General features: G+C 32.4%; 3 protein-coding genes across 3 annotated transcripts; 2 read left to right on the top strand and 1 right to left on the bottom strand.

Annotated features, from left to right (window-relative positions):
• Positions 1 to 13764: 13764 nt before the first annotated feature.
• LOC142620685 (aspartic proteinase nepenthesin-2-like) lies at positions 13765 to 14938 on the top strand. Its single transcript, XM_075794011.1, has 2 exons — positions 13765 to 14600; positions 14656 to 14938. The coding sequence occupies exons 1-2, from the start codon at positions 13765 to 13767 to the stop codon at positions 14936 to 14938; spliced, it is 1119 nt and encodes a 372-aa protein (XP_075650126.1).
• A 2715-nt stretch (positions 14939 to 17653) lies between these two features.
• LOC142620686 (uncharacterized) lies at positions 17654 to 18415 on the top strand. Its single transcript, XM_075794012.1, has one exon. The coding sequence runs from the start codon at positions 17654 to 17656 to the stop codon at positions 18413 to 18415; it is 762 nt and encodes a 253-aa protein (XP_075650127.1).
• Positions 18416 to 20175: 1760 nt separating this feature from the next.
• Positions 20176 to 21057, bottom strand: LOC142620687 (aspartic proteinase nepenthesin-2-like). Its single transcript, XM_075794013.1, has one exon. It carries the CDS (start codon positions 21055 to 21057, stop codon positions 20176 to 20178), a length of 882 nt encoding a protein of 293 aa, XP_075650128.1.
• Positions 21058 to 25766: the final 4709 nt, after the last annotated feature.

Genomic DNA, 25766 nt, shown 5'->3' on the forward strand with positions numbered 1-25766 from the left:
ATATAACCATGTTTTTTTAAACGTGGCTATAAACGGAGATTTATAGCTGCGTTTTTGGAAACACAGCTATAGGCTGAGACCTATAGCTGCGTTTTTAAAAACGCGACTATAGGGTGAGACCTATAGCAACGTTTTTAAAAACACGACTATAGACTATGTTTGGGCTGCATTTAAAAACACAGTTGTAGGTACAGTTTTGGTTGCATTTTAAAACCATGGCTAAAGCCTCCTATAGCTACATTTTAAAAACGTGGATAAAGCCTCCTATAGGGTTTTTGTCTATAGATTTTTTTTTTTCCTTGCTAAATCACAAATTCATACCCAAATTGAAAACCAAAATGCAAGCATTCAAAGCCAAATACAAAATAGATAATTTACATAAGTATTCAAGGTTTTTGAAATGAAAAATTGAATTTCATTGCCAAAATTTTGCAAGTTCCCAACAAAAAATATATCAACTTGCAAGTTCCACTGACAAAAAATTTTGCAAGTTCTCATGCATCACAAAAGATCCTATACATCACAAAACGATCAACTTCTTTTATTTCAGGTTTAATTTTTTTTTTTTTTTTTTTTTTTTTTACAAATTTTCAAAAATTGGGATTTAACATTAGCTATTGATTTACTAATTAATTTGGAATAGTGGTATCCTAGAACAAGATTATTTCTTTGAATCTCTAGGGATTTTTCACTTGAAAATGGCTAGTAAGAAATGAGACAAACCTTGACTTTTGAATATTCATTTTTAATTGGAGAAAAAAATACTGTTTCACAACTTTGGAATAGTGGTATCCCCAATTATGCGTTTTTTGAATATATATATATAGACACACACACACACATGTTAGGAAAACTTGGTCCCTATCATTTACATCGTATTTTAAATTAGTCCCTATCCTTTCAATTTGTCATTTTGGTCCTACCCCTTCAGTGCCGTATCAATTTAGCCATTGTCAGTATCTTTTAGATGTAAATTGTTGAGGTGGCAAATGACCAAAACAAAAAAATTAGTTTATTGCCACATTAACAGAAGCTAATTTTTTATTTTGGTCGTTGGTCATATCAGCAATTTTCATCTAAAAGAAAATGGCAGGGACTAAATTGACACAACATTGAAATCTTAAAGACCAAATTTATTCAATTGAAATGTTACGAACCAAATTGAAATATGGTGTAAATAATAGAAACCAAATACGTAGTTTACCTAAAAATGTCATAAAAATATGTTACCAAACACATTTTTTTACATTATGAGCATTCAAACCTTTTAATGCCATGTCAATTGAGACATTTTTGTTATCTCTAGGATGTAAATTGCTAATATGACAAATGGCCAAAACAAAAAATTAGTTTATTGCCACATTGTAGAGACCTCATTTTGCACCCCGTTAATAAATTTTTGTCCCCGGCCCCAATGATGAGCTTGACATATGTCAACCAAGGGTAATTAAAGAGTTCACAATAATTTGGAAGTCATCACAACTCAAAAGTGCTCAAATCGCTTTGAAAATGATATTTACTCACTCTTTTAACCATAACATTTTATCCACAAAGTATTTTTAAGTACTATTTGTTTCATTGGAAAGTAGACATCCTAAACTTCAACTTGAATACAAATTTTGTCTAATTGGAATTTATATTGTGTAAGTTATGACCGTTTGAAGTTAGGTAATCAAAACTATCAGGAATTAGAGTATGCGTACGCATGAATCAAGTGTGTGTGCGCACCCTCAAAAGATGCATACGCACACACATTTTCTAGGTAGTGTAACTTCAATATTAAGAGCCTAAAACATCAATGTTTGATGTGGGCCAACCTCTAGACCCTTGGGAACATCCAAGACCATTAAAAATCCCCGGAAACCCTGATTTTAAGATATAAATACTCATCTTATGTCTGCAATCAAAACCCTAGCTAGGAAGAGTTATTTTTTGGCCTACATCTTCTCTAAAACCCTATTTTCTCTTTTCAAAGCCCTAACACAACAACTAAGCACTTTTTTACAAATAAAAAATCTCTTTTTAGTTAGTTCTAGGGGGCATAAAGTTTGTTTTCCAAATTGTTTTCTAAAACCTTTTCAAAACCTTTTGTTCTTGAGTTGTGATTACTAACAATTTCTTGAGCTGTAAGCACTGAGGGGTTGACTAAACAACTTCAAATCTGTGATTCCAAAGCAAGGTGAGTCTCTTTTCCATGATTTCCCACTTTGCTACATAGGATTCACATGATTCTTTGTTTGATGTTATCTTAAGAGTTCTTATCATATTTGATTGCTGTTATTATCTTTTTGATATGTTCTAATTTGATTTTAGGTTATTTATAATCTGTTCTTGTTGCTCTTGGTTTGTTATTTTAGTTTTATGTAAAGTTTAACATGTTTATTTATTTGATGCAGCTTATTACCTATTGATTTATTTCATGTTTATTTGTTTATGTAGATGCTTTGTGTTTTTGTTTTGGGTTAGTTTAGTTTTTAGGGTTTCTAACATACTTGTTTGATCTCATATGTTATATCTTTGTTTGATTAAATCTTTAAAAATATAATTTTTTGAATTTGTGCTTAAGTATGTGTACGCATCATCAAGTATGTGTGTGCATAGTTTAACTATGCTTACGCATAGTTGAGTATGCGTACGCACCCTGAATCTAGATTAGGGCAAAAATCTTGTTTTTATTATTTCAATAATTTTTTTCTTATGTTATTTGATTCTATTGGACTCTATATAGGTTAATTAATTGTGTTTAATTATTTTCCATGTTTGTTTGAGTATTTTTGCCATGTTTAGTTTATTTGATTTTTTTTCCTTGTGTGTTTTATTTAATTGTCAACTTGCCATGTTTAATTTATTTGTTTCCTTTTATATTGTGATCTTTAATATGATGTGTATGTTATTTTCTTAAGTGCATGATGTAGGTTTAGATTAAGAATTAGGGTTCTATGAATAAACTCTTTAATTAAATATGGTCTAGCAACACATAATGGAGGCCAGCCCACAAGCTGGACGGTCTTGGGTGCCTAACACCTGCCCAAGCTATACCAAACTCTGGACCCTTAATCAAGTATGTGGACCCTTAATCAAGTATGTGGACCCATGTATGTAAGTGATTGGCCCAAATGGCCCAATATGGTTCCTAGACCTAATTTAGGTGGCGACTCCACTTTCTCCGCCACCATCCACTCAACCGTGGCATACTCCCTCACACCAACACACATCAACAAAAACTTTTTTCTTTTTTTTTTTTGCCGTTAGCCATGTCAGCAATTTACATCTAAGAGATAATCGCAGTGACTAAATTGACATGGCACTAAAAGGTAAGAGACCAAATTCGCACAATTGAAAGATCATGAACCAAATTGAAATATGGTATAAATGATAAAGAACCAAATACGTAGTTGACCCAAAAATGTTATAAAAACATGTTACCAAACACTTCTTCTTCTTCTTTTTTTTTTTTTTTTTTTTTTGTATTATGACCACTCAAACTTTTTAGTGTTGTGTCAATTTAGTCATTTTCATTATCTTTTGGATGTAAATTGCTGACATGACAAACGGCCAAAATAAAAAATTAGTTTATTACTACATCTACGGAAACTAATTTTTTATTTTTGTCATTAGCCATGTCAACAATTTCCATCCAAGAGATAATGGCAGGGAATAAATTGACTTGACATTGAAAGGTTAGGGTCCAAATTTACACAATTGAAAGGTTATGAACCAAATTGAAATCTGGTGTAAAGGATAAGGACCAAATACGTAGTTTACTCAAAAATATTATAAAAACATGTTATCAAACACATTTTTTTGCATTATGAGTACTCAAAAGACATGTTTTTCGTACACTTTGAAATCACAATTTTGCCATTGTTTTGAAAACAAAAGCCACAATACTATTGAAAATGTTTTACTTTCTATTGTTAAGCTTTAAAAAGTATCTTTTTTTTATCCATAAACTATTGGAAAAAGTTCTTTTTCATCCCTATTTTTATTCCTAAATTATTATTTAAAAAAAAAACTCTTTTACAAAGTTTAAGGATTGAAAAGGAACTTTTTAAAGTTTTATGAAAAAAATTGTAAATCATAGGACCAAAATACTGTTTTTTAAAAATAAAAAAATAAAACTAATCTATATATATTAATAACCAAAAATTTGAGAAAATCCAATTAAATTTCAAATTGGAATTCAGCTAGAATCTAATTTTTCCCCATGTGTCTCATCTAATCTAAACCAAGTTAGTTAATTCAGTGTAGAAAATGAGGAATCCAATATAAATAAACTTAGGTGATATATATATATATTTTAAAACCAAATTTTAGAGAAAATTTGATTAGAATCAAAATTAGATTTTGCTTTTGTTAGCTTTCCAAATAAATTAAATTGTTTAGATTTTTGCTGGTATTTTTTTTTTTTTGAATTAATGAGTATATTTTTTTTATTTAGATATTTTGCATGTGACAATCGGAAAATGATAGTGAATTGATATTGTATATGTAGTGCCCAATAGTGATTTTCAAAATTATATACATAAAAGCAAAGCAATGAAAAACTTAGTGTAACCAATATTATTAAAATTGTAAGAAAAACTCAAACTAACATTAATAACACCACTACAATTCATTATTCATGTGCGTAAGTAGCAGTTACATATTACTTTCCATAATAAAAGAAACTAAATGCAACCCAAAACCTCATATTTGATTCCTTTCCACCGAAATCAAAAAACAAAACACAAATCCATTACCAAAAATACGCCATCAAAATTTCCAAAAAACAAAAATTTTTACAAACCGATTACTGAAAACACAAACCAACCCATAACCCAAATGCTCTTAAGTCCTCAACTAACTTTTTATATTTGCGTAGGCCCAATTCACTGATGTTGGGAAATTTAGACTCTGGTTGATAGAATTAACAAGTTTTAAGACAAAATTGTAAATAAGATCTCTTATGAATAGTCCTTGGCTAAAGAATCAAACATCAAAATCATGCGCACAATGGATAGTAAATAACACAAGATATGATGATTCAAGAAAACCAATAAAACAAACTAATTTCACTAGTTATAAACTTGGGAGGAAAGCTTACTAAAATAAAATCCTCTATAGTGAAGATAAGTTTAAAATCTAATACAAAATTTTGTTCCTAGACTCTGCAATTCCAGTAGATGACCTTACAGTAAAAACTTTATACCACATTAGAACTTCTAAACTCTTCAACAATTTTATAGATAATGCACTTGCAATCACAACCAAAACCTTCAACTTACTGTAAGAACTTATTGAAGGTTTTCTTCATAATAGCAAGTTTGTGATGATTGCTATGGCTTTAGCATTTTCTCCAAATGAAATTCAAATTTACTTTAAAACTCTTTGGTATGGTGAAATTGAGAGAACTTGCTTACAAAATCCCTAGCCACACAAATGAAGTTTTTCTTTCTCTAAAAAGCCTTCTAATATATGGTTTATAAAATCCTTTAAATATTGATTTAAATGGATCTCAAATCAGGCTTCAAACAGATAAGTTATAGGCTTTTCCGCGTTGCTGATTTTTGCTGAAAATGCAAAACTAAATAGATCAAGAGTTATCGAGCCAGCTATTGAGATTTACAAAAGGTGGCCTAAATGGATTTGGATAGATTGAGAGGTATTGAGGAGGTATCAATCTAGCTATCAAGATACACGTTGGAAATACACTTTTCACGAGTTTTTCTAAAGCAGACTTTGAGTCTTCAACTTGATTTTCAATTACAACTTTAAGTTACATCAAAACTCAATAAAAGACACATAATTTGGCATGGTTTGACATTTGGCACAAAAAGCTATAAAGTTTCACTAAGGAAACATAAAGATGATCAAAGGGGCACAAAGAATCCATAGACAAACATGAATAAATGACAACAAGAAGTTATGGATAGTAAGGTGACAACATATGCAAAATTTGAATGACACACACATGGAATGCAATCAAATAAAACTCCCCGTATAAAGAGCAAGGGTGGTAAAAACAACTTTCTCCCATTTAAAAAATTGTTAGGACATATGTGTTTCATGTTAGGAACATATGTCATCATGTATTGGCTAATCCTTTGACAAAACACACTTTTCTTATAATTGGGTAGATCTAGGATATGTTTAATACTTCAAAGAACAAGATTTCAAGTCTTGTATTGAAGCCATGCAAATTTGTCCAAGAAACAAGTGAAGAAGTGTTGGTTCATTAAAGCTCAACAGCTACTCAACAGATACTTTCTATCGAGCCTCGACAACTGCTTGACAAATACTATCTATCGAGAATTACGAAATCAGAATTTTCAGATCTGATTTTTCACTCATACTGACATGTATGTAACATCCCAGTCAATCAGATTGAAAAAAAAAAAAAGAAAAAAAAGAAAGTAAAAGTCATTTTTTTTTTAAGTGGACCACATGTGCCCCCCCCCCCTAACCCCCTTCCCCACCACTCATTTCACCCTCCTCTTTTCTCTCTTTTGGCTGGCTCTCTCTTTTCTTTCTTTCATCTTCTTTCTCTTCTCTTTACTTAAACACACACACTCACTTCCACACTCACCCACCGAACTCCACTCCAAATCACACCATCTCACCATCATTTTTCTAGCAAGATCACCGGAAAAATTCTTAGGAACCCCTAAACATCTTCATCCTTTTATTTGAGGTCAAAATTTCTAATCTCTTTGATGGGTTTTACACTTTTGCTTGAGGTTATTTATATCGAAGTTTTAATAATGATACCTATGTGATTTATGAGCATTAGAAGTGATATTTCTGTGTTTTCATGTATGAGTTTTGTAATGGTGGAATTATTTGATGAGTGGGTATATAATATGTGCTAATAATGACTACTTAAGGTTTATGTATGGTGAAAAATTTAGGGGTTTTAAGTTATAACATGTGATGGTTGGTAAATTTAATTTTTCCTTTGCCATTAGGTTTATTTGGAGTTAGTTGAAATCCTAAATCTCTCGTCTTGGAGGATATTTTGATTTTTTCATGGGTTTCTTAATGATGTAATGTAAATTTTATGGAAGCTAATTGTAATATTGGAGATGATATTAAATGGGTTAACTTAATAAATTGGAGTTGATGCATTGTGAATCAATTTGTTGAGAAACTTTGGAAGTGGTATATATTATTATTGATGGGGTTAAATGCTAGGCTTACCTAATTAAGTGCTTATTTGGCAATTCCTAAATTGTAACTAGATACAATTTCAAACTCTATGCTTATTGTGATAGGTTTACTTGATATTGTTTAGGTTCTAGCTAATTTCCTTGGACCTTGGAGAATTAGGATTTTGTAGTTGCAAGGTAAGTAGCTTCTTAATCGGATTTTTTGGAAAATAACTATGTTTCATAAATGATGTTTTTGGGTCAAACACATTTTGAAAAATTATATATGGATATATGTTTTCTTAAAAGGTTATGTTGAGACCCTATTATATATTATTATATATGCAAATGCATCATATTTGGTTACATTTGGGGAAATTCATGAATTGTTGACATGGAAATTATGAGCATTTTGTATTTAATCTTTGATAAGGAAATTATGAATTTTATGGTTTCTTAGAAAATCTAAAGATACTTGTCTTGTTATTGGGAAATTGATAGAAAATCTTTTTGATAAAAATGAAGTTGAAAACCTTACAAACTTTTTGGAAGTTAGATTATTTAAGGTTTTCCTGAAATTATCTAGATATAAATTATGTATTTGAAAGTAATGTAACCTGTGAGTTTTATGTGGTTTTAACACCATGCAATCTTTGATTATCCGGTGATCATCCGATTTGGTTTCCGTAATCTTTGTGATAACGGAATCAAATCCAAGTCAGTGTCTTTTTACTTTGGATGACGTGTTCTTCCCTGCTGTCCATTGGGGGAAGAGGCTCCTAGATTGTGTGTGGGTGATGCTGCTGCCCATGGGGCTAAGAGACCACATGCAAAAGAGGGCCTATTTGACGTGCTCTCTCTGCTGCTGATGGGGGGGAGAAAAACTTTAAGAGTATGAGTGAGGCTGCTGTCCATGGAGCCAAGAGTCAGCATACCAAAGAAGACAATATCATGCCAATTGTGAATGGGGGGATCCCCTTACCTATCTATGTGGTAGTGTGGTATATTTGTGATAATTTACCTTATGTTAAATATTATGGTTTTGAAAATTATATTGTTGGTGCTCACAGATTATAGTATATAGTTTCAAGGTATTTACTTTGAGAAACTTTATGTTTCATTATTTAATCATTCTTGTCATATTATTTTTACTGAAGATGAAACTTGCATTTCTCCCATCCCCATTAATTATGCTACTTACTGGATCTTGTCTCATTCCATTAATTTATAAACTTTTTAGAGTAGACAACAATCTTTTGAGACAACTTTTTGGTGGCTAACAATGGTTAGACTAACAACTGATGGAGGCTGAACTTTTTTAATGGAGACATTAAATGATGTACATCTTAGAATAGGCTTAACTCATTCTTTTGTATATTATAGTGGCTGTGACTTTATTACCACTAATGGAACAATCTGATGATATATAATTATTTATTTAGACCTCTATTCTTTTATGACCATTGGTCCTTGTAATTATTGCTTAGAGCTTTGACTTACTTTAAGAGTATACTCAATGGAATTATTATGATAATTCTTGGTGTTGGTACTTGATATGATTTTTGTGGATTGGATTGTCAAAAAGGAAAAAAATCTACAGGTATTTTAAGACTTTTTTCTCATGCTTTAGACCCTTTGGGGTTTGAGGCGTGACATGTATGTGTAAGGTTTCTTTTCTCACAATCCTAGACATTTATAAATCTTATTTTAAAGGCCGCCATATAAGAGAATACAAGGAGAACATATGTAAAAGGTAACTGATGCCTTATTCTCTCTGAAAGAAGCTACTGCGTCTTTGCGCCTTAGGGTTTTGTAACCAAGTGCTTCATAATCTTCATTGTTGATGAAGTGAAGAACTTTGCAGCCAACATCTTCTTCAAGTTGGTGAGTTAGTCACATACTGAGATTCGTGCATCAAAAGGGTGTTGTTCATATATTGAAGAGTTTAGAGGTTCTGAAGCGATAGAAGGTTTCTGTTGTAAGTTCATCTACGGGGATTGTTGAGTCTAGAGACAAAAGATTTGTACTAGATTTGAAACTTCTCTTCACTATAGTAAATTGCTTTTCGAGTAGGTTTCTTCCCAGGTTTTTTACTGTGAAATTAGTTTGTTTCATTAATTTTCCTAGGTCATCTTATCTTGTCTTATTTAATTTTTTGTTGTGCATGATATTGATGTTTGTTTGTTTTAACAAGTTTTATACATAATAAATCTAATTAACAACTTGGGTTTAAAACTTGTTAATTCTATCAATCGGGATCTAAATTTTCCAACAAAAATGACAAAACAATTGTTGGAGAAAAGTATTTTGAGAAGATAAAAAAAAATAAAAAAAATTGAAATTGCATTTAGAACACCAATATTCTCTCTTTCATTATTTGCAAAGCTTGACACTATGTGACCCATGTTCACATGCATGTAAACACATTCATGCATGCTCACTTAAAACTATAAAATATAGTTTGCAATGAAATAAAAATTCACACATTCAAGAGATTTTCATGTGTTAAAGTGTCTTGTAAACTTACATGAACCTCAAAAGTAGAGGAAAAAAAAAAGGAGTAAGAAAACAAACATTAACAAAATTCCAAGCAATCAAAGAGTATTCTCCTTTTCTTTTACATGGAGGTTTTCTTTGCATTTGCATATAATTTTTATCCACCCTATCTCTCCAAAAAAAATTATTTTCTTTTTCCAACCTATATCTCTCCAATAAGCATGATTTTCTTTTCCGTAGATTTTCATATCTCACTATTTAAAATAGAACTAAGATGTGAGAAGGACATAGATTTTCTTCCTTTCCATCTAACACTGCATAATAATCATATAGCAGCATTAGTTTTACTCATCCAGGCCTTCCACTTTGCATCTCAAGGTACCATGAGTTGTCTCTAGAGATCAATATATAGTACTCTGGAATACTTTTATGTGGCAAAGTATACGTTGGTTTTTACCTTTTCTTGTTACAGATGATATCAAAAAATTCACCTTCACGTTACCTTTTCTAGTATATTCTGTGCGGGATGAGGGGGATTAAACACACTCAAAAAAATAATCAGGTGCTTAAAGAGTTCTAGACACCTACCTAATTTTTTTTTTTCTAAAGTTAACTCAAACATATTCTCATGTTCATGTTACCACATTGAAGTGAAGTTTATGTTCTTATTCTTTCCTTCTTTTACTCATGTGAGAAACAAATATGCTCTTCTCTACTTCCTTTCCCCCTCTTAATTAAATTAACAAGAAAACACTAGCTAGTTTGGGTTTCGTGGGCACGCACTCCATCCACCGCATCCTCTCCGCTTGGCCTGAACCCAACACCTTCCTCGCTTTTCTTGACACTATATGTGCTTTGCTTTTCTTTTTTCTTTTTAAATTACATTATTTTTCATTTCATGGATTCAAATTTAAATCTCTCTCTCATAGACTTATATCTCATTGGATTCAAGTTTAAATTTGAATCCCATAAATGGAAGAAGATGAGTTCTTGTTCTAAGATTTTTTTTTTTTTTTTTTTTTTTTCAATCGTTATTAGGTTAGGCACGTTCAACCTTCTAAAAAAAGAAAAAAAAAAAAAGAAAAAAAAAAGGTTAGGCACGTTCAATGTGTTGTGTATAAATTTTTTTGGGTATCACACGTTAATTATTTCAGGATGAGTTGTAAACTTCTAAAGCTAAAAGCACTTGTTTTTCGTATAAGGTTTAGGGAATAGACTTGGGTTTAATGTTTATGTTACTTACAGTAGTTTTTCTTCCAAAAAAAAAAAAAAAAAACAGGTCTTCTATAACCACACGATTAGTCATAATTTGCTGGGATTGACTCGGTGTTAAAAAATTCACAATTATATTTAGATTCATTGCTTTTGCTACATCCCTCACCGTCCACCACGATGGAGTCTTGGAAAAGATGTTGTCAGAAGTTGGGTCCAACTTCAACGTATTGTTTTCTCTTTTTTTGGACTTTTAAAGTATTATGAGATTTGATTGTGAGTTGTTCTTTTATACTTTCTGGTAGCATATATTTTGGAATTGGGCTTGGTGTTAAATTCACATAAGGGAAAGATTTCAATGTACTTGTAATCACTTGATCTTGATTAGTGGATTTTTGAGAGTAGTGACCTATAATTCATTTGGTAGAGTTTTTGCTATTTGGAGGTTTTTCCCATTATTCAACAAATAATTGTGTCAAACTTCATTTCTGTTGTACTCTAGATTAAAATTGTGATTTATTAATGCCTCCATGATATTGTATTTAATTTAACCTAATTAATCAACTTGGGTAAATTAATTGAGGTCAATCTATAACCTAACAAAAACTAACATTTAATTTTAGAGTAAAAAATGAATTGAAGTTGTGGGTAATGGTTGGAAGTTGTGAAGAGACTCAATTAATCCTAATAGTCCATTTTTAGAAAGATACCTAATTAGATAATAATTTGGCATAATTGAATTGTAGACCATTTCCTTAAAAAATTGATTTAGGAAAATGGAAAGATTGGAAGTTGTAAAGATGCTCTATTAATCTCTAATAATCCACTTCTTTTTCTTATAAAAACATGATAATTTAACATAATTGATCTAAAGACCATTACCTAAAAAATATATAATTCCAAAAGAGAAAGGTACATAGTTAGATAAAATCTATATATATATATATATATATATATATATATTAATAGGCAAAGCTAAGAGAAAGTTCAATTAGAATTTCAAATTATATCTTAATTTTGTGCCATGTGTCCTAAATTATTTATTTTTAGAGAGAGTTTTGTTTCTTAATTCTATAATCAAATGTGGGAACCACATCATAAATATTCATACAAGTGAGTTATTGAGTACAAAAACCAAAGATTCAAGAATAAATGAATTGTATAGAAAAAAGTACTTCACAATAACAAAAGTTAAGAAGTAATAAATAAATAAAAATAGACATAGACAGTTTACATTTTATTAATAATATTTTTAGAATACTTGTTAAAGAGTTAACAAAATATAAGAATAGTCCCTAAAAAAAAACAAAATATAAAAATAACTGTTAATAGTATTTAAATTATATATATAGAAATAATAATAATATGCATATTATTATATATTTTTAAGTGTATCCATGTTTATGCATGTGGTTACAAGCTAGTTTGACATAAATGATGACAACAAATGTAAATTAAACTAACTTTAAAGCCATTAACTAAAAAATATGCAATATTGATGACAAAAAATGTGAATTAAAGTGATTTAAAGCCATTTAACTAAAAAATATGTAATATTAATGACAATAAATGTGAACTAAAGTGACTTTCAAGCCATTAACTAAAAAATATGTAATATAGAAGACACATGGCAAAGAAATTAATAAGTACCAATAAATGTTTGTTACATGGTGTTATCTTTCCATATCATTACAAATAGATGGAGGGAATTACAAAAAACTGCATGTGTTATTGTTTTATGCATTGTCAAAAGGACGTGTTAACATAGTGTGTATCTTCTAATTTGAAGATTAAACTTTTATAATATATTATAAACAGATACTGATTTTTGTACAACTAAGAGAAAGCTTGGGTCCTTCAAAAAAAGAAAAAAGGATTGCCAACACTTTAATACCTCGTAGCTTTGGTTCACTGTTAAAGCATTAACTAAAAGGACATTGCTCTAAATTATAAGAACCGCACTTCGTATATTACTAGGAAAATTTGTCCACGTTTTAATTATAATTGTTTTCAGTGGGAAGAAATTAAGTAATCCTAAGTACTTGTTTGGGAGGAAAGGAAGGAATGGAATTGATAATTTTAAAATATTCTTTCATTTCCTTGTTTGAGAGTTTTAATGAAAGGGAATGAAAAATTTATTTACTTATTTGAGAGTTTAAGTGAGGGAAAATGTAATTGGTAGAGAATAATACTCGTTAGTCTTGATTTTCCCAAATTTTCAAATTTACATCACCTCAAAATTGTGAGGAATTGGAGGGAATGACATTATATTTAATGAATTTTTTTATTAAAACTCTTAAACTACCCTTATATATTTAGTCATCTATTTTTAAATTAATAGTCTAATAGTAATATTGTCATAAAATGATTTTATTTTTTTTCTCTCTATATTACTCCCAAACAAGATTACTTACCTCCCATTCCTTTCCATTCTTTTATTTTAGAACATCCAAATAATGTTATTTAATATCATTCCATTCATTTTTTTTTTCTATTCATTTCTCGTACATAAATACATTATATTTCATTTCATTCTCTTTCATTCCCTTATAAACTTCCAAACAAAGCCTTAATACGTCTATGAATCTAAAATATTTGTGTTTATATAAGAACAAGAACAGTATATATGAAACCCTAGTAGCCACAAACGAGAAAACATATTCATTAGTTGAGAGCAGAGCAATATCGTCGCTGTAGCCATGGCTGTTGTTTTCAATCTCTTACTTCTTTCTTGCATTACTTTGCTATGCTTCACTACTAGTATTACATCCTTAGCCACCGCTAGTCCCACCATCACAAAACCTAAGCGGTTGGTCACCAAACTCATTCACCATAACTCGATTTACTCCCCATACTATAACCCTAAGGACACCATAGCAGATCGAGCTAGACATGCTATAGACAGTTCAAATGCTCATTTATACTACATATGGAAGGAGATTCAAGGGTTTCTCTAGACACAGATGATGTGCGCTCTAGTGTTATTGCTGAGACTAAGCATCAAGGATTTATGGCAAATATATCCATTGGTTCACCTCCTATTCCACAACTCCTAATTATGGACACAGGTAGTAGTGTATCGTGGACTCAGTGTCAGGCGCCCTACACTCACTGTTTTACCCAAGCTCTTCCAATTTTTAATCCACCCCAGTCAGCCACGTATAGATTATTACCTTGTTCGTCTCCCATTTGCCATCAAGCTCCTAGTATGATTTGTCTAGCTTCACGCTGTGAATACGAACTACGATACGGCGATGGCACCATTGTATCTGGGTATTTGGGCACTGAAAAGATGACCTTTGAGACTTCTTATGAAGGAATAACGTCCGTACCCAATTTAGTTTTTGGTTGTGCAACTAACGTGGGTGGTAACTTGGGTAGTTTGGGTGGCCAAACTAGCGGAGTACTTGGTCTTGGTGCTAAGATGACATCATTGGTGAATCAACTGGGTTCTAAATTCTCCTACTGCTTTGGTCCTACATGGGATCTTCAATATAGTCATAATCAATTGATTGTTGGAGATGGAGCAGTAATAGAAGGCCCTTCTACCCCAATTACAATTTTTGGTAGCTATTATTATGTAACTTTAGATAGCTTCACTACTACTATTTCACCTCAAGTGTTTAAAGTGACTAAACAGGGCACAGGTGGAGTCGTTATTGATTCAGGTGCAACACTTACTTATCTACCAAAAGCTGCATATGATCCATTAAAAGATGAAGTACTAAGCTTGATGGATGACTTGGTACTTTTCTTTAGTCTTCCGTATTCCGATTGCCCGCGAAAGTTTTTATTTTATTGGATTTCTAAATTTTGATAGATCCAATATGTCGGAACGCTCAATTCATGTCCCTGCTTCTGGGGGGGTTATTGATCGGGACCTTGTTGGGTTTCCAGTAGTTACCTTTACCTTCGCAAATGGGGTTGACTTGGCTTTAGATGTAAAGAGCTTTTTTGCCCCGGCAGGTCCACACAAGTTTTGCATGGCTGTGGCTCCGGGTACTGCCGCCAACTTGACATTAATTATAGTGTTGGCTCAACAAAGTTATAATATTGCCTATGACCTTCCTAGGAATATGCATGGTTTCCATACAGCTGATTGACTGTGCACTCTTAGAGGGAGAAGTTACTTCCATTTTTACATTTTCGAAAGTTTCTAATAATTAGATCTTATTTTTCTTTATTTTTTATATTTGGGGAGTTGGTAACTTTTTTTTTTTTTTTGGAAAGAAGGTTGTTGATTCCATTAAAGAGAAGCCAAATCAGCTAGGAGTATAGCATTGAGGTGTGGAGGAACATCCTCCATCCACACCAAAAAACCTGGCTACAAAATTGCTTGTATAGTGTGTGTAAGAGAAGCTAAGTGCTTGAAATGTCCCTGCAATCATCTTTGCTTCATAAATCAAATTAATTACCATAGGTGGCCAAAGATAAAAAGAAGAGTACGTGAAGAGGATGAAGATAAAAGAGTTTTAGTAGTAGTGAGACACAACGTCTTGTTCGTTGTAGCGAGTCCAAATTAAATGTTAAATTTTTATGGTAGTTTGTTGAGACTGATGTGTGAGCTTTTTGTGGGTTTTTAGCTACATTTTTAACCTCACGCTAGTTTGTTGAGGCTAATGTGGATGCTCTTAGACGAAAGGAAGTACCTACTAATCTTCCATTCTAAATATTCCTTACTTCTCTTGGCATATACTCCATCCCAAGAACTAAGTGAGTTAAGTTTAGAGGGTGTCCAACTTGGAATCTAACATTTACTTTTAAAGGAAAAAATGAATTGAAGTTGTGGGAAATGTTTGGAAGTTGGAAAGAGACTCAATTAATACCAATAGTCAATTTTTTAGAAAGATACATAATTAGATAATAATTTGGCATAATTGAAATGTAGACCATTACCTAAAAAAAATTAATTTATGAAAATGGAAAGATTGGAAGTTGTATAGAGGCTCAATTAATCTCTAATAATCCACTGCTTTTTTCTTCTAAAACATGATAATTTAACATAATTGATGTACCATTACCTAAAGAAATATAATTCAAAAAATAAAAAGATACCACTGCACACTCTTGGAACAATGGTCACTCCACAACTAAAAGTACTTATGGGGTGCTGGGGGGGGGGGGGAAGGGCCAGAATTTAAGTCTCCATGAGGGAGTTTCACAAACATATACACTTAGATTAAGCTAGAGTAGAATTTCTACCTTATATCAAAAACAAAAGTTATATAGTTAGATAAATTTTGACATAAATGATGACAACAAATATGGATTAAAGTGACATTGAAGCCATTAACTAAAAAATAAGTAGTATTGATGACAAAAAATTTGAATTAAAGTGACTTTAAAGCCATTAAAGTGATATTATGGTAGACCTAGATGAAAACTAATAAGAAGTTGGTCATATTAACTGTTTGTAAAAATATTGTAAAATAGTTTATGGTTGTAACACTACTCTTAAAAAATATGGTAATAATAATATATTAAGGTTTGTAACCAAAATAGTAATTTAATTATTACATTTTTTTCCTACTTCCTCACCTCAAATATTGTTAACTAAAAATTATGGGTTTTTTTTTTCCTGCTTCTTCACCTTAATTTTACTTTTTGAAGAGGATAAAAAAGTAAGTGATGGACACATCTGAACAAATAGGACAGCATTGGGCTGGTGGGCTGGTAAAGAACGGGTCCACCGTGTACGGATACTTAGTGGACAGTTATAAAAGCCACGTGGCCTTGATCGGGTTTGTTTAGTTTACAAGGACTCATAAATGGAGATGACTTGCGTCTCACGAGTAACTCTAAGAATCCCAATACGAGTAGAACTCTAATTAAGAAGGATTCTGTAATATATGCCATTGATGATGATCTTTCCTATAAGGAAAAGATCTCTAAAGAATACAGAATACCCAAAAGGTGGTACTCTCCTAGAAGGAAAGAATCTCTTGGCCAAGGCACGATGTCAACCCTACGCCACTATAAATACCTCAAAGCTCTCACAAATCAAGGTACGTACAATTCATCCTAGGTCTGGCACTCTAGAGTTGTGAAAAATTCTAACTTAACCTTCAGAGGGTTTTTGACCGGCACCACACCGGTGCTCTCTGTTAGGTTTTCAATTTTTATTATGTAGGTATTTTTTCAAGCTTGTGAGGACCGTATGACTAATAGGTGATTTTTTCATCATCATCAGTTGGCGCTGTCTGTGGGGAAGATTGATTGCTGAAACAAGCCATACATATCGCTTCCCTAACAAAAGTTGCATGGTACTCACTCATTCGATGGCAACAACCAACTATAATCAGGGTAACAAACCACATGCCACGGCCTTGGAGAGGCAAGTCCAAACCCTCGCAGCAGCAGTGGAGTGCCTAACCAAGCAAAATCATGATTTGGAGGAGCAATTGCGATAAAAGAATGCAGGCCCTGGTACGTAGGAGGAAGACCAAGAAGGAACATGCGTTGAAAGGAGAAACCAAGAAGGACCTGAGGGTAGCAACGCTCCAAGCAGACCAGAGCGGCAAGACACAAGCCGGCCATCCATGACTAATACTCTCCCACCTCACATAGTCGTCGAGATACAGATGATGAGGGAACGGATGGACATTATGATGAACGCCCTCAGAGGACGAGTATCCAGCGACCTCGATGACCTAGTCCAGCAAACTAATTCGCCATTCACAGCACCCGTCAGTTCATGCCCTCTTCCCCCAAAATTTCGCATGCCTTAGGTGAAAAGTTATGATGGGTCCAAGGACCCCTTAGACCACTTGGAATCTTTCAAGACCATAATGCACCTTTAAGGTTAATCAGACGAGATCATGTGCAGAGCTTTCCCCACTACACTGAAGAAACCCATGAGGATCTGGTACAGCAGACTGCCGCCCAATTCCATTGGCATTTTCAAGGAGTTAAGCGCTCAATTCGCGTCACACTTTATCGGAGGTCACAGGTATAAGAAATCCATCGCGTGTTTGATGAACATTAGGCAACGGGAAGACGAGACGCTAAGATCTTACATAGCTCGCTTTAATAAGGAATCTCTCTCAATAGATGAAGCAGACAACAAAATACTCGTGGCGGCGTTCACCAACAGGTTACGGAAGGGTAAGTTCCTATTTTCTCTATATAAGAACGATCCAAAAACTATGTTAGAAGTACTTTACAAGGCAACCAAATATATGAACATGGAAGACGCACCACTGGCCCGAGAAGAGAAGCCTAGAAAAAGGGATAGACAGGAAGATACACGACTGGACAAAGGATGGAAGATGGCCAAGACCCAAGAACAGCAGGATGACAGACGCTCCAAACCACCCACGGGGAAATTTACTAACTTCACGCCGCTGATAGCCCAGGACGATCAAATGCTGATGCAAATTAAGGACGAAGGAGCCTTAACTTTCCCTAGCAAACTGAAAGGAGATCCTAACAAAAGGTTAAGGGATAAATATTGCCATTTTCATAGTGATAACGGCCACGATACGGCTGACTGCTATGACCTGAAGCAAAAAATTGAAGCTCTTATTAGGCAAGGAAAGCTGCAAAGGTTCGTCAGCAAGGATAAGACAGACCCACCATGAGACCTGGTTCCCCGATGGGAAAACGAGAGCCTAAGACCACCGATAGGAGACATAAGCAACGTTTTTAAAAACGCGATGCTGTCCTATTTGTTCAGATGTGTCCATCACTTACTTTTTTATCCTCTTCAAAAAGTAAAATTAAGGTGAAGAAGCAGGAAAAAAAAAACCATTATTTTTAGTTAACATAATATATTAGGAAAAAAAAATGTAATAATTAAATTACTATTTTGGTTACAAACCTTAATATATTATTATTACCATATTTTTTAAGAGTAGTGTTACAATCATAAACTATTTTACAATATTTTTACAAACAGTTGATATGACCAAGTTCTTATTAGTTTTCATCTAGGCCTACCATAATATCACTTTAATGGCTTTAAAGTCACTTTAATTCAAATTTTTTGTCATCAATACTACTTATTTTTAGTTAATGGCTTTAATGTCACTTTAATCCACATTTGTTGTCATCATTTATGTCAAAATTTATCTAACTATATAACTTTTGTTTTGATATAAGGTAGAAATTCTACTTTAGCTTAATTTAAGTGTATATGTTTGTGAAACTCTCTCATGGAGACTTAAATCCTGGCTCTTCCCCCCCCTCCCAACACCCCATAAGTACTTTTAGTTGTGGAGTGACCATTGCTCCAAGAGTGTGCAATGGTATCTTTCTATTTTTTGAATTATATTTCTTTAAGTAATGGTACATCAATTATGTTAAATTATCATGTTTTAGGTAATGGTCTACAATTCAATTATGCCAAATTATTATCTAATTATGTATCTTTCTAAAAAATTGACTATTGGTATTAATTGAGTCTCTTTCCAACTTCCAAACATTTCCCACAACTTCAATTCATTTTTTCCTTTAAAATTAAATGTTAGATTCCAAGTTGAACACCCTCTAAACTTAACTCACTTAGTTCTTGGGATAGAGTATATGCCAAGAGAAGTAAGGAATATTTAGAATGGAAGATTAGTAGGTACTTCCTTTCGTCTAGGAGCATCCACATTAGCCTCAACAAACTAGCGTGAGGTTAAAAATGTAGCTAAAACCCCACAAAAAGCTCACGCATCAGTCTCAACAAACTACCATAAAAATTTAACATTTAATTTTAACTTGCTACAACCAACGAGACATTGTGTCTCACTACTACTAAAACTCTTTTATCTTCCTCCTCTCCACGTACTCTTCTTTTTATTTTTGGCCACCTATGGTAATTAATTTGATTTATGAAGCAAAGATGATTGCAGGGACATTTCAAGCACTTAGCTTCTCTTACACACACTGTACAAGCAATTTTGTAGCCAGGTTTTTTGGTGTGGATGGAGGATGTTCCTCCACACCTCAATGCTATACTCCTAGCTGATTTGGCTTCTCTTTAATGGAATCAACAACCTTCTTTCCAAAAAAAAAAAAGTTACCAACTCCCCCCAAATATAAAAAATGAAGAAAAATAAGATATTATTATTAGAAACTTTCGAAAATTTAAAAATGTAAGTAACTTCTCACTCTAAGAGTGCACAGTCAATCAGTTGTATGGAAACCATGCATATTCCTAGGAAGGTCATAGGCAATATTATAACTTTGTTGAGCCAATACTATAATTAATGTCAAGTTGGCGGCAGTACTCGGAGCCACAGCCATGCAAAATTTGGGTGGACCTGCCGGGGCAAAAAAGCTCTTTACATCTAAAGCCAAGTCAACCGCATTTGCGAAGGTAAAGGTAACTACTGGAAACCCAACAAGGTCCCGATCAATAACCCCCCCAGAAGCAAGGACATGAATTGAGCGTTCCGACATATTGTACCAAGTCATCCATCGAGCTTAGTACTTCATCTTTTAATGGATCATATGCAGCTTTTGGTAGATAAGTAAGTGTTGCACCTGAATCAATAACGACTCCACCTGTGCCCTCTTTAGTCACTTTAAACACTTGAGGTGAAATATCTAGCTTTTTCTCACCCACGCTGATGCTATCGAAAGTTACATAATAATAGCTACCAAAAATTGTAATTGGGGTAGAAGGGCCTTCTATTACTGCTCCATCTCCAACAATCAATTGATTATGACTATATTGAAGATCCCATATAGGACCAAAGCAGTAGGAGAATTTAGAACCCAGTTGATTCACCAATGATGTCATCTTAGCACCAAGACCAAGTACTCCGCTAGTTTGACCACCCAAACTACCCAAGTTACCACCCACGTTAGTTGCACAACCAAAAACTAAATTGGGTACGGACGTTATTCCTTCATAAGAAGTCTCAAAGGTCATCTTTTCAGTGCCCATATACCCAGATACAATGGTGCCATCGCCGTATCGTAGTTCGAATTCACAGCGTGAAGCTAGACAAATCATACTAGGAGCTTGATGGCAAATGGGAGACGAACAAGGTAATAATCTATACGTGGCTGACTGGGGTGGATTAAAAATTGGAAGAGCTTGGGTAAAACAGTGAGTGCAGGGCTGACACTGAGTCCACGATACACTACTACCTGTGTCCATAATTAGGAGTTGTGGAATAGGAGGTGAACCAATGGATATATTTGCCATAAATCCTTGATGCTTAGTCTCAGCAATAACACTAGAGCACACATCATCTGTGTCTAGAGAAACCCTTGAATCTCCTTCCATATGTAGTATAAACGAGCATTTGAACTGTCTATAGCATGTCTAGCTCGATCTGCTATGGTGTCCTTAGGGTTATAGTATGGGGAGTAAATCGAGTTTTGGTGAATGAGTTTGGTGACCAACCGCTTAGGTTTTGTGATGGTGGGACTAGCGGTGGCTAAGGATGTAATACTAGTAGTGAAGCATAGCAAAGTGATGCAAGAAAGAAGTAAGAGATTGAAAACAACAGCCATGGCTACAGCGACGATATTGCTCTGCTCTCAACTAATGAATATGTTTTCTCCTTTGTGGCTACTAGGGTTTCATATATACTGTTCTTGTTCTTATATAAACACAAATATTTTAGATTCATAGATGTATTAAGGCTTTGTTTGGAAGTTTATAAGGAAATGAAAGAGAATGAAATGAAATATAATGTATTTATGTACGAGAAATGAATGGAAAAAAAATATGAACGGAATGAAATTAAATAGCATTATTTGGATGTTCTAAAATGAAAGAATGGAAAGGAATGGGAGGTAAGTAACCTTGTTTGGGAGTAATCTAGAGGGAAAAAAAATAAAATTATTTTATGACAATATTACTATTAGACTCTTAATTTAAAAATAAATGGCTAAATATATAAGGGTAATTTGAGAGTTTTAATAAAAAAAATTCATTAAATATAATGTTATTCCCTCCAATTCCTCACAATTTTGAGGTGATGTAAATTTGAAAATTTGGGAAAATCAAGAGTAACGAGTATTATTCTCTACCAATTACATTTTTCCCCACTTAAACTCTCACATAAGCAAATAAACTTTTCATTCCCTTCATTAAAACTCCCAAACAAGGAAATGAAATAATATTTTAAAATTATCAATTCCATACCTTTCTTTCCTCCCAAACAAGTACTTAGGATTACTTAATTTCTTCCCACTGAAAATAATTATAATTAAAACATGGACAAATTTTCCTAGTAATATACGAAGTGCGGTTCTTATAATTTAGAGCAATATCCTTTTAGTTAATGCTTTAACAGTGAACAAAAGCTACGAGGTATTAAAGTGTTGGCAATCCTTTTTCCTTTTTTATTTCTTTTTTTGAAGGACCCAAGCTTTCTCTTAGTTGTACAAAAATTAGTATCTGTTTATAATATATTATAAAAGTTTAATCTTCAAATTAGAAGATACACACTATGTTAACACATGTCCTTTTGACAATGCATAAAACAATAACACATGCAGTCTTTTGTAATTTCCTCCATCTATTTGTAATGATATGGAAAGATAACACCATGTAACAAACATTTATTGGTACTTATTAATTTCTTTGCCATGTGTCTTCTATATTACATATTTTTTAGTTAATGGCTTGAAAGTCACTTTAGTTCACATTTGTTGTCATTAATACTACATATTTTTTAGTTAAATGGCTTTAAATCACTTTAATTCACATTTTTTGTCATCAATATTGCATATTTTTTAGAGTCACTTTAATTCACATTTGTTGTCATCATTTATGTCAAACTAGCTTGTAACCACATGCATAAGCATGGATACACTTAAAGATATACAATAATATGCATATTATTATTATTATTATTATTATTATTATTATTATTATTATTTCTATATATATAATTTAAATACTATTGATAGTCATTTTTATATTTTGTTAACTCTTTAAAAAATATTGTAAAAATATTATTGGGTATAAAATGTAAACTATCTATGTCTATTTTTATTTATTTATTACTTCTTAACTTTTGTTATTGTGAAGTACTTTTTTCTATACAATTCATTTATTCTTGAATCTTTGGTTTTTGTACTCAATAATTCACTTGTATGAATATTTATGATGTGGTTCCCACATTTGATTCTAGAATTAAGAAACAAAACTCTCTCTAAAAATAAATAATTTAGGACACATGACGCAAAATTGAAATCTAATTTGAAATTCTGATTGAACTTTCTCTTAACTTTGCCTATTAATATATATATATATATATATATATATATATATATATATATAGATTTTATCTAACTATATACCTTTCTCTTTTTTGAATTATATTTTTTTTAGGTAATGGTCTTTAGATCAATTATGTTAAATTATCATGTTTTTATAAGAAAAAGAAGTGGATTATTAGAGATTAATAGAGCATCTTTACAACTTCCAATCTTTCCATTTTCCTAAATCAATTTTTTTAAGGAAATGGTCTACAATTCAATTATGCCAAATTATTATCTAATTAGGTATCTTTCTAAAAATGGACTATTAGGATTAATTGAGTCTCTTTACAACTTCCAACCATTACCCACAACTTCAATTCATTTTTTACTCTAAAATTAAATGTTAGTTTTTGTTAGGTTATAGATTGACCTCAGTTAATTTACCCAAGTTGATTAATTAAGTTAAATTAAATACAATATCATGGAGGCATTAATAAATCACAATTCTAATCTAGAGTGCAACGGAAATGAAGTTTGACACAATTATTTGTTAAATAATGGGAAAAACCTTCAAATAGCAAAAACTCTACCAAATGAATTATAGGTCACTACTCTCAAAAATCCGCTAATCAAGATCAAGTGATTACAAGTACATTGAAATCTTTCCCTTCTGTTAATTTAACACCAAGCCCAATTCCAAAATATATGCTACCAGAAAGTATAAAGGAACAACTCACAATCAAATCTCATAATACTTTAAAAGTCCAAAAAAAGAGAAAACAATAAGTTGAAGTTGGACCCAACTTCTGACAACAAATTTTCCAAAACTCCATCGTGGTGGACGGTGAGGGATGTAGAAAAAGCAATGAATCTAAATATAATTGTGAATTTTTTAACACCGAGTCAATTCCAGCAAATTATGACTAATAGTGTGGTTATAGAAGACCTGTTTTTTTTTTTTTTTTTTAGAAGAAAAACTACTTTAAGTAACATAAACATTAAACCCAAGTCTATTCCCTAAACCTTATACGAAAAACAAGTGCTTTTAGCTTTAGAAGTTTACAACTCATCCTGAAATAATTAACGTGTGATACCCAAAAAAATTTATACACAACATATTGAACGTGCCTAACCTTTTTTTTTTTTTTAGAAGGTTGAACGTGCCTAACCTAATAACGATTGAAAAAAAAAAAAAAAAAAAAAAATCTTAGAACAAGAACTCATCATCTTCCATTTACGGGATTCAAATTTAAACTTGAATCCAATGAGATATAAGTCTATGAGAGAGAGATTTAAATTCGAATCCGTGAAATGAAAAATAATGTAATTTAAAAAGAAAAAAGAAAAGCAAAGCACATATAGTGTCAAGAAAAGCGAGGAAGGTGTTGGGTTCAGGCCAAGCGGAGAGGATGCGGTGGATGGAGTGCGTGCCCACGAAACCCAAACTAGCTAGTGTTTTCTTGTTAATTTAATTAAGAGGGGGAAAGGAAGTAGAGAAGAGCATATTTGTTTCTCACATGAGTAAAAGAAGGAAAGAATAAGAACATAAACTTCACTTCAATGTGGTAACATGAACATGAGAATATGTTTGAGTTAACTTTAGAAAAACTAAAATTAGGTAGGTGTCTAGAACTCTTTAAGCACCTGATTATTTTTTTGAGTGTGTTTAATCCCCCTCATCCCGCACAGAATATACTAGAAAAGGTAACGTGAAGGTGAATTTTTTGATATCATCTGTAACAAGAAAAGGTAAAATCCAACGCATACTTTGCCACATAAAAGTATTCTAGAGTACTATATATTGATCTCTAGAGACAACTCATGGTACCTTGAGATGCAAAGTGGAAGGCCTGGATGACTAATGCTGCTATATGATTATTATGCAGTGTTAGATGGAAAGGAAGAAAATCTACGTCCTTCTCACATCTTAGTTCTATTTTAAATAGTGAGATATGAAAATCTACGGAAAAGAAAATCATGCTTATTGGAGATATAGGTTGGAAAAAGAAAATAATTTTTTTTGGAGAGATAGGGTGGATAAAAATTATATGCAAATGCAAAGAAAACCTCCATGTAAAAGAAAAGGAGAATACTCTTTGATTGCTTGGAATTTTGTTAATGTTTATTTTCTAACTCTTTTTTTTTTCTCTACTTTTTAGGTTGATGTAAGTTTACAAGACACTTTAACACATGAAAATCTCTTGAATGCGTGAATTATATTTCATTGAAAACTATATTTTATAGTTTTAAGTGAGCATGCATGAATGTGTTTACATGCATTTGAACATGGGTCACATAGTGTCAAGCTTTGCAAATAATGAAAGAGAGAATATTGGTGTTCTAAATGCAATTTCATTTTTTTTTTTTTTATCTTCTCAAAATACACTACAACAAAATGTAACTACAGTGACGAATTTTAGTGAGGAAAAGTTTTTCGTCGCAAAAAAGTACCATATAGCGACGAAATTTATATTTCGTCGCTATTTATAAAAAAATGGCTGACCTTTAGCGACGAAATATGGATTTCGTCGCTATAGGGATGCTGAATTAGTGGCGCGGATCAAAAGGGCTGGCGCGAAACCAAAATGGATCTATAGCGACGACTTTGTTCGTCGCTAAAAGTTCTACTCTTTTGCGACGAAAAACTTTCGTCGCTAAAGGTGCTGGTAATTATGCTTTTAGTGACGAAATAGTTTTCGTCGCTGAAGGTGACAATTAGCGACGAAATAATTTCGTCGCTAAAAAGAAATACCCAAAATTTGTGTGGAGCAATAGTGA

This window comes from Castanea sativa, chromosome 12, assembly GCF_040712315.1.
Source record: "Castanea sativa cultivar Marrone di Chiusa Pesio chromosome 12, ASM4071231v1".
NCBI classification, from domain to species: Eukaryota; Viridiplantae; Streptophyta; class Magnoliopsida; order Fagales; family Fagaceae; genus Castanea; species Castanea sativa.